The following is a 12,998-nucleotide window of genomic DNA, read 5'->3' as shown; positions in this document are numbered from 1 at the left end:
CTTCTAGTTGATGTGTTGATATGTTTTAAGAGTTAAGACATATTGAACTGGATCGCTGTGAGATTTATTATTCTCATAAGGACTGAGAAATGAATAATAAATCTTACGACTTATATTTGCATGAACTCTTAATCCTGAGAGAATAATGGATTTGATCATGAAGTATAGGTTGCTTTAATATATAAGGAGTGAGATCTAAAGTAATGGTCAAAACCTCAATATGTTGGGCAGTCACATTTAGTGTTGATGGAACATATATTCTTAAGATAGAATTTATAGTCTCTTAACAGAGATATAAAATATTTCATTAAGATAAGTTTAATGGGTTTGTTATTCAGAAAATTAAGCCTAACTACTTTGGTAAGAAATTACTAAAGTATATATTTATGAAATTGGATTTCATAAATATACGATGAATAACTTAAAAGGATTAAATCAGGTACTCAAGAATTAAGATGTAGTAATCTAGTGGCAGTCCATATTTATGATTTTGTATTACTACGAATATTTTATGAAGGGGTTTGCATGTACAATAAAGTCTTGGGATATAATTTGTAGATAAGGCCTAGAATGCAACTATATTTATATAGTGGTATTAAATATAGTTAATGGTAACTCTGGACTTATCAAGAATTGATAGAAAAACCCAATGCCTATTGGAGCTAGTGTCTTATTGGTCCCTTTTGGTCCCACTCCAAGCCACACACTTAAACCCAATTGGAAATGCCCAAAAGGCTAGCCCAATTAGATAATTGGTTAAATACAAAAGGAAAAACGTACATAATTTTTATAAGAGAGAAAAACAACATTGTAAAATGATGTGTATGTGAGTGTGAGTTACTCTTTAATTCTCTTTTTGTAACTTATTGAGAATTCACACTTCTTGGGCATTAGTAGAATTGGAGTAAAAATTAAAAGTATTTTCAAGTGCTTCGAGCTTTGTTTTGAAATTCACCACTTCAAAGTACACTTTCTTATACTTGAATTCTAAAATTTACATAATGCATGTTATAGATTGAGAATAAAATAGACCCATTAATTTTCTGCTGCGAACAGGCTCATTTCTATCACACAACTGACCCACCATATAAAATATAAAATATAGCTGGAAAACCAACTTGGACTCATTGTCTCTCTTAAATCTCAATTGAGCCCATTTTCTCAGTCACCCATCCAACCCAAAAATCGGCGAGCCCCAGGCCCATTTTGTTGAAACGCTTTCTCTTTCTCTGGTGGCCGGTGGGGTTCAAAGGGTTTATTGAAGAAGTTGAAGAAGAAGAAGCTGAAGGTAAAGGTGAAGGAGAATGGGAGAAAAGCCAAAAACCAAGGCTGTGTTGCCATGGATGAGAAGCCCTGTTGATGTCAGTCTCTTTGAGCACTGCCCTCTTCATCTCCTTCCTTCTCTTGACCCCAGGTACACACTTCTCTCTCTCTCTCTCTCTCTCTCTCTCTTTTTTATGTTTTTTAAGCCAAAGCCAAAACTTGTTTTGTGTGATACTTAGTATTTATCAGTTGTTGTTGTATGTTTGTACATATGTAAGATTGAAGGTGGGTTTAGAGAATATGGACATATCGTCTCTCTACCCAGTGCAAGTTGGAGTTTGGCAAGAGACAATTGGGCCTGGTGCTTTTCAACGAGATCTCTGCATTCAATCACCCACTGGAAGTGGCAAAACTTTAGCCTATGCTTTACCAATTGTCCAAACGCTTTCAAATCGTGCCATTAAATGTCTACGTGCTTTAGTTGTCTTGCCTAATCGTGACTTAGCCATTCAGGTTTTTAATTTCATTGCCTTTCTATGTTTTTACCATTATTTTTTCTAATTATAAAGTAAACAAGTAGATTAAAAAATTGGATGAATTACTAGTATGATTATTTGGGTGTTTGCTAAGCCTGTCAGGGGTGAATGCCTTTGGATTACCTGGCAACTGGTTCTCGCAGGTGGGGTCAGTTGCCCGTAGGGGGCTCTTGTTTAGAAAGGTTTATTCAAAAAATAAAAAATTCATTTGGGTGTTTTGCAAAATTAAATCCGTTTCTTGAAATATATATATGACTTTCTCTGTGGTTCAGGTTAAGGAGGTTTTTGCTTCCATTGCACCAGCAGTGGGCTTGTCTGTTGGTTTGGCAATCGGTCAATCTTCTATAGCTGATGAAATTGCTGAGCTTATCAAGAGGCCTAAGCTTGAGGCCGGCATCTGTTATGACCCAGAGGATTTTGCACCTGAGTTACAAAGTTCGGTGGACATACTGGTTGCAACCCCTGGAAGGCTAATGGATCATATTAACAACACCAAGGGCTTTACCCTTGAACATCTCTGTTATCTTGTAAGTTTTTTTTTTTTTTTTTTTTTTTGTGTGTGTGTGTGTGTATTGTTATGTATGTTATGTTTCTTTAGAATTCAGTTTGACTAAACTTTTTGATGAGGTTTTTCATATTTGATATTTCAAATGGCAGTCTCAGAATTTGTATTTTGAATAGACCAGTTATCATGTGAATGAAAAATTTATTAAAAAATCAAGTGTTGAGAGTGATTGAAAACTGATAGGTAGCTTCAATTTATGATAGTGTTTAATTCATCTAGGATTAAGAGATGTCAAGTTGTCACACACATGTGTGTGTGTGTGTGTGTGTGTGTGTTCTAGAACTGTTGATGAGCACCAGTTGTCTTAGTGGTTAGTGGAGTACCTGCACTATTATATCAATTGACTGCCAACTCCATTCAGTCTAGTAAATCTAGTGGTGTTTTTTGGGCATGATTGCTTGTAGATGACCCATCAGTTAGACGATAAAATTCAACTTAAGTATTGAACTTGTAGTTATTCTATGTAACTTCAAATGCGCTTTACTCCTATTTTCGGCTGTTTCTTCATTTGTTAAAACAAATGTTGATGAGTTAAATTGTTTCAGGTTGTTGATGAAACTGATCGATTACTTGGGGAAGCATACCAGTCTTGGCTACCCACTGTGCTTCAATTGACTCACTCTAGTGATGAAAGTTTCTACCCTCATGCTTCAAATTTTCTTCCATTTTCATTTAATTCTTTAAAGACCAGACGGAGATGGTGAGTTCTATGTTCATTTACTTCCCTTTTCATTTTATTTCAATGAACTGCATTGTGATCTTGGTGGTGACGTACATGCATGGTTTGAAGTGTTAAGAAAATTCTGAGAAGATCATTGGTATTGGTGTTGGTTGATGTGAAAACTCCTAAATATAATGCTTTAATTAATTTTTATACTAATTTAATTCTAATTTTAACTTATCAAAAAAAAAAAAATTTAATTCTAATTTTTTTTTTCAATTTACTATTTATTTATGTCTATATCACATTTTGTATCTAATGTTCAAAATAATCCTGGATTCTGGAATGTTGGTGTGAAGTTGGCTTTAAACCTTTACAGCATCCTATGAGAGATAGTGTATTTGTTAATACTTCATTTGTGCTGGTTTCAATTCTATTTATTTGTCCTTTATTTTTAGCGTTCTAATTGCATGTCATTGCTTTATAACTAATGTAGCCATGCTGAGACCCACCTTGTCAGATGGCTGTAATGTTTTGGACAATGAAGAGTTAAAGAAAATCTTTTAGCAACATATTGCCACTAAAACAATTAGGAAGGTCAATGTGGTGGCAAATTTCTTGGGAATATTCTATGCAATCTGTTATATACATAGTTTTAACTCAGTACAGGTTCTTTTTGAGAGAAATTTTGTGGCCAGTGAACAGGCTACTCTACTCAGCTAAGCCAAAATCCCAAGGATAAGAAGAAAAAACTTAAAAGACTTCATTTGGCACATCTGCCCAAGTCATATTAACACAAACTTTTACAATCATTTTGTGTGCCATGTTGCCCATCTTTGTTGCTACTAATACCTATGTTTCTTATACCCATAAGCATCTGTATTGGGAATCATTGTACCAATTACTACACCTGAAGAAAACTCTTGGCTTCATCCCTATAATCATGTCTGTATTGGGAATCATTGTATCCATTACTCATAAATAGGGACCATTAGCAATATTCAAAACCATGCTCAAAAGAGGACCTGTTACAGGATGAAAATGAAAATTTATTATATAAATGAGCAAACAGATGAGGTATTCTCACCTCCAATGGAGGATTCATTTTAGAGATTTATTTGTCTCAAGATTACCTTGTTTAATATTGTATTAAAGATGAAAACTATATGAAATGATGTATTGGTATATTATTTATTGCAGTGGTTTTGAGAGGGGGTTTAAGGGTAAACCTTCACCCAGGCTTGTGAAGATGGTCGTGTCTGCAACATTGACCCGAGATCCAAGCAAGCTTGCTCAGCTCGATCTGCATCATCCTTTATTTTTGACAACTGGGCAAAGTCGTTATAAGCTTCCAGAACAATTAGAATCGTACAAATTGGTATGCCGTTGTAACTGTACTGGCAATGTTTGATTTTTGAAGCACAATTCTTATTCTATTTCAAGTTCTAAAAGCAATCTCACTTACTGCATTTAAGACTACTTTTCAAGTTGAAAAAGTTATTCATCCTGTGCTAAAAACAAACATGACAATTATGTTTTTCACTTGTCTAAAAGTTCTTCATAATTAAAAGCTTACTTTCGTGGTATTCTCCACTAAAGGCAAGTTTTAGCTTCAGTTTTGTTGCTGGCAATTTGTTCTGTTTGAGAATTTTGATTAACTTTCAGGCACATAAACCTTAATTGGGCATTGTTTTTTAATCATCAAAGGTACTTTGACTCTGGAAAGAGTCAAATGATCAAATCTCAGTTTTGGTATAACTTTTCTGTCTTTTTATCTTTGAAAGGAGGAATCTTGGATACTTTTTTATTGTTTTTAAATTTGAATCAACAAAATCACTTGCCAAGATTCAATTTTTAAGAATATAAATTCAAAAACCAAACATAATGTAGCAAATTTTATACAACTTTGTAGTGTGATCATAAAGTATCAAAGGACACTTCCTCCCCTTGTAATAGCAAGGAAAAGGGTGAGGTCATGACTTGTGGGTTCAAGAATTACCGTGTGTGTGTATAGACTGTATAGTTACCAATAATAAAAAAAGTTTTACTGAAGAAGCATCTGGTCAAATTTTAAAATTTTGAAAGAACTTTGAAAGTTTCTGTGTGTCAATTTTGGGCTGTGTATTGAGCTGGTCACCATGATATCTTTTGGTGCTTATTAGAAAATTTTGATCAATACCACCCCTAAGACATGGTTACATTTATATGCTCTGTATACTCAAAATCTAGGTATTAGATTCTGATAACTGTCGTTAATTGATGTTTAATGGGAACCCCATTGCTCTCTGTAATTTCAAATTTTCATCTCTTGTTTACAGATTTGTGAATCAAAACTCAAACCGTTGTATTTGGTTGCCCTTCTGCAAAATTTAGGAGGAGAGAAGTGCATCGTTTTCACATCTTCTGTGGAATCAACTCATCGTCTATGCACCTTACTAAAATTTTTTGGTGATCTACAAATCAAGATCAAGGAGTATTCAAGTCTTCAACATCAATCTGTAAGAAGGTAATTTCTGATTTAACTTGTTAATGGCATTCATGTTAAACTACTTGATTCTTCCCAGATTGGAGAGAAAAAAGAACAAAACTTTAGCTGTATACTGTCTGCTGCTGATAAGCATAAAAACATGTGGCAAGAATGAATGAAGGGTGTCCAGATGATGGGAACTAAAAATCTCAATTTAATTTTCCCCGTTTTGTAATGAAATTTTCAGTTTCACTATTTTGGAAGTCGTGGGAAAATTTAAGAGGTCTGAGCTTTGAGAGTGCTTTGATTTATTAGAAATATTTTCACTGTCAGTTATGCCTATTTTGGTTGCTATGGCTAAGTGGCTTATAACTGAAGGATAATCCATTAGTTGAAAACATCCATTGACTTGTCATTTGAGCCTCTAATGGGATGGGAGCTCCACCAGGCTGACTGCCAATGCAGACTGATGTTTGCATCTTATCTATGGGTAATCCGTAATTGTGAGCTGAATGAGTGTTTGTGTACCATTTTTTTTTTTTCAAAAAACACTGGTTATCTGTGTCTTTAGAACAAGTCCTACCTTTGGATTCTTGTTTCCTAGTTTTTTTGATAATACTAATAACATAAAGATCACAGATACATTAGGGTCATAAGTACATTAGTATGGAGCATTACAAAATTCTGGGTGTACCCAGTTACAGTGGATAGGTATTTTTGGTAGCTAAAGAGGCCATATCATCAACATCAGACAAAATAACTTTAGGAACTAACATTATGCTAAATTTCATCCCTTGCTGCTGCAAAGCTTTCAGGTCTGTAAGCATTGCTAGATCCTGCCAAAAAGGTTTTCTTTTGTTGTTGCAAACTTGCTCCACATATTTGCATCTTGTGAGCACTATAATATGATGAAAGCCAGTTCTTTAGCTTGCAAAAGAGCTCCCACCAGTGCTTCCTTGGCTGCTGTTAGTGGGGTGCCAAAACCATTACTATTGCATCCTCTAAAGATCTTTTCTTCCTTCCTTATTTAATGTTTTAAAAGCATAACTGCTCCTTCTGGTCTGTTGGTCCCTATGGCTTCCAATTTTGACATGTAATTGCCAATTTTCTAGTATCCACATCGAAATCTTTGGGCTGCAAAGATGATTTTGAGAGGTTAGTATTATCTCAATGGGATTAGGGCATTTACCTTCATGTACGACCTGGTTTCTGTAATTCCAGATTGTCCATGAGGTTGTAAATAGAGCTTGTAAGGTGTTCAAGATCTAATTTTTTGTTTTCCAAAATACATCTTGCAAGCCATCGACTCACCAAGATTTGGCTGAGATTGGTAGTTTTAATGGAAATATACAATCATGGAGAAGTTTCCATATAAAAGTGAGGATTTTTAATGGTAGCTTAACTTTCCATAAGACACTCCAAACACTGCTATGAATGTCTAGTTGTCTTGTACCTGTCGGATTGTCAGCCATAAAGTTCTTATGCGGCAACTCATAAGCTTTATTAACTGGGAATTCTCCAGAGATGGAGTGTTTCCACAAGACTTTGTCCCTTCCCCCTTCTGTGTTAGGTAGAGGAATGTGCAAAATTTCGTTGCAAGTGGGTTGCTGGTATAGAGACCTGACAGTGTCAAACTTCCAACTATGGGATGAGCTATTAATCAGGTCAGCAACAACATGGATGTTTTGATTCCCTTTGTCAAGTTTTGAGAATAATTGAGTGACCAAGATGGGCGGTTCTATGGGAAAGTATTTTCCTTTAAGGGCTTTGTCTAAAAGTGAATTGGGGTGTTGGATAATTCTCCAATATTGTTTAGCAAGCATTACTTGGTTCAAGAGGCTAAAATTCTTTTGGCTAAGGCCTCCTTCCTTTCTGGGTTGAGAAATTGTATCCCAATTAATAAGATGGAGTTTCTTTAGGTGGGGTTCATCACCCCACCAAAAAGCTCTGGTGAGGGAGTCTAACTTCTTACAAACAGTTTCATGGACCCTAAAGCAGGAAAAGGTGTAAAGGGGCATGGCTTGCAGTATAGAAGAAATAAGAGTAGTTCTGCCAGCTTGGGACAGAAGTTTGGCATTCCAGCTTTGTAATTTAGACTGAAATCTGACAATCAAATTTTGAAAGTCAGCAACTCTTTCCACTTATATCATAAGATTTGAAATGTAACTCCTTCCACTTTCCCTTGGAAAGGAATTTGGAAAGTTAAGGTTCCTAAAAGGGTGGCTTTTTTTATGTGGACAGCAGCTCATGGTCAGATTCTAACTTTGGATAACCTTATGCTTCGTGGTCGCCCTTTGGTGAATCGTTGTTGTTTGTGCTGTTGTAATGCGGAATCTGTGGATCACCTATTACTTTTTTGTCCGATAGCCCATTCTTTGTGGATGCATATGCTTCGGTTGTTTGGGATGGAATGGGTCATGCCAGGCTCAGTTATGGACTTATTATTTTGCTGGTATCATTGGCTTGGGAAGCATAGCTTAGATATTTGGGATTTGGTTCCAGGATGTTTAATGTGGACTATTTGGACTGAATGGAATCGACGGTCTTTTGAGGATGAGGAGAAAACTGTGGTTCAGTTATTAGAGTATTGCCAGCGGACCCTCTTCGATTGGTCTCGTTGTTGGGGCTATTAGGATTGTTCTACCCTGTTGGATTTTCTTTCTTCTATTAGTATAGATTAGGGGCTGCTTATGTCTTTTTGTTTCTTTTTTCTTTTGTTCACTACCGTGAACTTTGTGTGCTTTTCTTGCTATTCTTTTATTAATAATTTTCTCTTCTTACTTATCAAAAAAAAGAAAGTCAGCAACTCTTCTTCCTCTGAACTTGAAATTGAGACCCAGGTATTTACTTGGAGTCTGGACAAGATTAACTTGGAGGTTTTGAGACAGGGACACTTGTTCCTCCTCAGGCATGTTTGGAGGGCAATATAGATCAGATTTATGATAGTTAATGCAGTGTCCAGAGATATCACAGTACCAATCAATGATTCTTTTAAGGTTACTACAGGAGTTTTTATCATTTTGGAAAAAAAAAAAAAAAAGGGAATCATCAGCAAAAATAGATGAGTGAAAGAGCAGCCTTGATTCCCTAATTTAATTCCTTTAATGCTCTTTTGAAGTTCAGCTTGCATAAGAGCAACTGAGAGGACATTAGCACAAATTAGAAAAAGATAAGGGGAAGGGGGTCCCCCTGTCTATGACCTCTGCTATGACCTCTGCTGTGTTTGAAATATTGTGTGGGGCTTCCTTTGATGAGCAGAGTGTAGTTGACAGTTGTCTCACATTCTTGGATCAAATTAATCAAACTTGGGCTAAAATTCATGGTCAGTAGAACTGCATGTAGGAAGTTCCAATCTACCCTTTCATAGGCCTTATTCATGTCTACCTTAAGGGCATGAAAGCTCAACTTTTTCCCTTTCTTTTTCCTAATGCAATAAAATTTTTTTTTTTTGATAGGTTAATGTAATAAAAAATTTCATGTGCTGATGGCTTTAATTTGTTTTATTACATGGTTTATGAGGTTATCTAACATGTAATGAAAATCTGATTTTGTACTGCAGTAAGACATTGAAGGCATTCCGGGAAGGGAAGATACAAGTACTTGTTTCCTCTAATGCGATGGCTCATGGCATGGATGTTGAAGGGGTTAGAAACGTCATTAATTATGATCTGCCCGCATACATAAAGAGATTTATTCATCGGGTTGGTCGGACAGCAAGAGCAGGCCAGACTGGGTCTTGCTTCACATTGCTGCATAAGGATGAGGTATGTCCACTTGGTGGTGTCCCTAACTGACAAGTATTCTATGGTAGTAAGAGAATAGGTTCAGAATATATGTCACCGAGAACTCATATTTTTATTTATTTTGGTGTTCCTGCCTGTTTCCAAGTCCAGGGTTTCAACTTTGATGGGCTAGTGTCTATCCAACACTAGTTTTCTCAAAGCCTCTTGTTCATCCCTCTCATCAAAAGAGGCGAATAATGTATACCTTAGCTGCAAGTTCAACATATAGGTAGACCACTTGATGCAGGACAATATCAAATGGGGGATAGAGGGGAGAATTGAAATAAAAGAAAATAATAACCCAAGATTCTGAACTTAGGGGTTTGCTTGGAATCAGCAGCCAGCCATTGGGAATTTTCCAATTCAAAATTTATTCATCAAAGTCTGTCATACATTTTATTGGAAGCTATTTTAAATAGGCTTTCATTGAGTGTGCATCAATAAGAAAAGTAATTCAACCATAAAACATAATCCCACAAAATCTTCAATCAAAATAAAATTACATTAATGAAATTTCAAAATTTGAAATTTAAATTAGCACTAATCTTGGTGCATCTTGGTGTCTGCACCAGCAGTTCAATCTTATGCCAGCTTGATCTCAACCTACTTTCTTTCAACCGAGCCTAGCCCATTAAACTGGATGAATTTATGCCCATATAAGGCTAGTTACTCCATGAATAGGTATACTTGGCTTTTCAAACTGATTGAGGGAGTGAGTTCTGCCCAGGCCAACTAAATTGTGGCTCAGATCTGCCAGGCGCTCTGATTTTATGCTGAGTGGGCCAGGGTGGGTTATTTGGCTATATTTGCAGCCTAGCTGAGAGCAAGATCACTTGATTGAATTGCTCAAGACATGTCTCACTAATCATGCATATTAATAATAATGTTAAATTTTATCAGGGGTATTTATTGTTCATGTATGGACCCCTAATTTGATGCTATTATCCAATTCTAGTATATATTACAAGAGTAGTGCTACACAAACTATTTTACAATATTTTTACAAAATGTTGATGTGGCTAACCTCTTATTAGTTTTCATCTAGGCCTACCAATAATATCACTTTTTCATTTACCAATAATTATTCATCACATCAATAGTTTGTAAAATAGTTTGTATCTCTAGCATTATTCATATTGCCCAAAAAAAAAAAAGGAAAGAAAAGAAAAAGGAAGAAGGTTGAATTACATCCAAAATATGCTTACATGTCATTCTTTTGAATCTTTGTTTTCTGAAAAGAAGAGAGGTAAAAAGAACAAAAGGAGGGTGGGGGGTTTTTTTTTTTGTTTTTTTTTGGGGGGGGGGGGGGGGGGGGGGTTTGAAGGGATACAGGAAACAGTCATTTAATGACAGCTCTGTTGCATCAGTTGGTCCCTGAGAGTTTGGGGCATGTTTGATGCTATCCAGTTCCCTAATATGTTGAACTGTAAAGATGTCTAGCAAGTAGCAAGGCTAGTTCTACCTTGGTTAAAATAATTACAGAATACATTTCCAATTTGTTCTAATAATTGTAAAGCATATTCTGTGATTGTACTTGTTCAACAGTTGATCTATGTGATTTTTGCAAATTATGAACTCATGTTCCTTGTTTCANCTGTTACAAAAAGCTGACATTCAATCTTGTCCTGATTACTCTATTCCTTCCAATTCGATTGAGTCACTTCGCATTATTTATACATCTGGTAATTCTTTATGACCAATTATCTTAAAAGCAGATTAAATAGACCCTGGCATTGGGAGTCACAAACGCAATTGATTTCACTTGAATTATCTTTAAGATTAGACAACTTTTTGATAAGTTTTCAAGATTAGACAACACAATCAACAATTATTGATCCAATGAGCTGTAGCTCAAATGGCATCTCTTCTCCATGTAAGCACAAAGTGTTGTGGATTCAAGATGCATTAGGTGCATGTGTAATTACCAATTCAAAAAAAAATTCATGATTCTTGATATCTTTGAATTATCTTTTCTTTATATCATTTGTCACAAATTTTTTTTTTTTTGTTTTTTTTTTTTTCCATTCTGGGAAAAGATAATTAACAAGCTTAGTGATTAATTACACCTTTTCCAAAATTATGTTCTTTATATCCCTTGCATCTGTGAAAGCTGATTTATAATGGAGATATAGTTTGTGAGATCTTGACTGGGTGTTTTCACCTTGAATGTTCAAAAATGCTTTTACTTTCGTTAAAATAGAATAGCATTAGGTGTTCGCTAATAATAAGTCTCACTATTCATTTCACTGTGTCAGCGTTGGAGAAACTAAAAGAGACAGTTGAAGTGGAAACATCCAGGAAGCGCAAAATTGGTTTCAAGTCTTCCAAGGCAGGCAAAGAAAGTGAAACAAACCACTCAAAGGAATAGCAAGTGATTCTTCAATCAAGATGCTTTGTAGCATATTCCAATTTTGTAGTGTATGGAAAGAGATTTTTTGTGTAAAAGTGAACAGCGTTGACAATATGTCGTACGCACAATTTTGTGACATACTGTATTGTATATTCCATTTTGTAATTTGTCTCAAAGGTCGGAAAGTAATAGTTGGTTCTGTTTAGGAAGGTTTTCGATGTGTTCATAGTTCACTATGTGTATGCATGTATATATTGCTCAACAAGAGAATTTGTTGAACAAAAGAAGAGGAACACACTCTCCATCACTATCTAGGCACTCAAGATTGAAATAGGGAAGGACGAGGGGCGTGTTTCTCCAATATTACAGTCACATGACTTGCCCTGTGGACTACGGAGTGGAAATATTGGCATGTCTCAAAATATGGAGGGCTTTCCAAGACAAAGATGCATAAAAGTAACAGTTACAATTGCTTCTATCCTCCAATGACGTCCTTGGGTTGTACATCGAATTGCATATCCTTCAAGAACAATACCAGTGGAAGTAGTGAGTGCCAGAATTGTCAAGCAGAGTAGCACGAGCCTCTGCTCAAAGTGGCTCATCTGGTTCAATGCTATCTGCCCAAAATCTGAATAATATCAGCTTTGTGGTCTTTGCATGCCATTGTTATACACATGCTTGTGCACCATGCTGGTTTATCAAAATATATCTTAAAAATATTGGGATGCTTCATTTTTTTTTTTTTTTTAAAGGAAGATTGATTGATTCCCATGCCATTAGATGGAAGGCATAAGTCTTGTTTATATCATAGGTTGCATATATCTTGCAATGCTCTCTAAGCCTGAAGTGTTTTCCTGCCAACCCACAAATGATCATAGCAAGTAGCACTGTTCGAAAGAGAGAGTAGCTTTGATAATCCTCCTCATGGATATTGAATTCCTTGCTAGTGTTGGGCAACATTTTGATCCAACCTATAGCTGATGAGCTCATTCTAGAAAAATTTATGGGCCATGGGGAGTTTAACCAAACAATTTGAGTGATTGGGTATTTGATAAAAGTGTGTCCAGGGCTTTCTTGCCTGTCTTTGCACAATAAGCAATCCCTAAGGTTCAGATCCATAAACTCTTCCATTCGAATATTGTCAAAGGTCCCCGTTGAGGAGAAACAGGCTTTTTAGTCAGCCCAATAGGCTGATTCTGATTTTTTTTTTTTTTTTTTTTTTTAAAACCTGACTGTCGGTGTCTGGAGCCCGTACCATTCCATCCAAAAAGTGTATTTTCAAGATGTTTGAGGCTGAGACAAAATCAAACTTTGAAAGAATCAGTTCTTTGTTTCATTGAATACTGGATTTGAGAATCGTTTTTTCAGTTGCTT

General features: G+C 35.8%; 1 protein-coding gene across 1 annotated transcript; it reads left to right on the top strand.

Moving 5' to 3' along the window:
* The first annotated feature begins 1,184 nt into the window (after nucleotides 1-1,184).
* LOC112015230 (DEAD-box ATP-dependent RNA helicase 1) lies at nucleotides 1,185-11,833 on the top strand. The gene is made up of 10 exons (XM_065763978.1): nucleotides 1,185-1,414; nucleotides 1,542-1,776; nucleotides 2,072-2,326; nucleotides 2,910-3,064; nucleotides 4,226-4,403; nucleotides 5,344-5,531; nucleotides 9,052-9,256; nucleotides 10,521-10,535; nucleotides 10,866-10,956; nucleotides 11,530-11,833. Exons 1-10 carry the CDS (start codon nucleotides 1,305-1,307, stop codon nucleotides 11,640-11,642), a joined length of 1,545 nt encoding a protein of 514 aa, XP_065620050.1. The 5' UTR covers nucleotides 1,185-1,304; the 3' UTR covers nucleotides 11,643-11,833.
* The last annotated feature ends 1,165 nt before the right edge of the window (nucleotides 11,834-12,998 follow it).

Source organism: Quercus suber, unplaced genomic scaffold, assembly GCF_002906115.3.
Source record: "Quercus suber isolate HL8 unplaced genomic scaffold, Cork oak 2.0 scaffold_535, whole genome shotgun sequence".
NCBI classification, from domain to species: domain Eukaryota; kingdom Viridiplantae; phylum Streptophyta; class Magnoliopsida; order Fagales; family Fagaceae; genus Quercus; species Quercus suber.
This window is presented reverse-complemented; position numbering and strand designations above follow the sequence as displayed.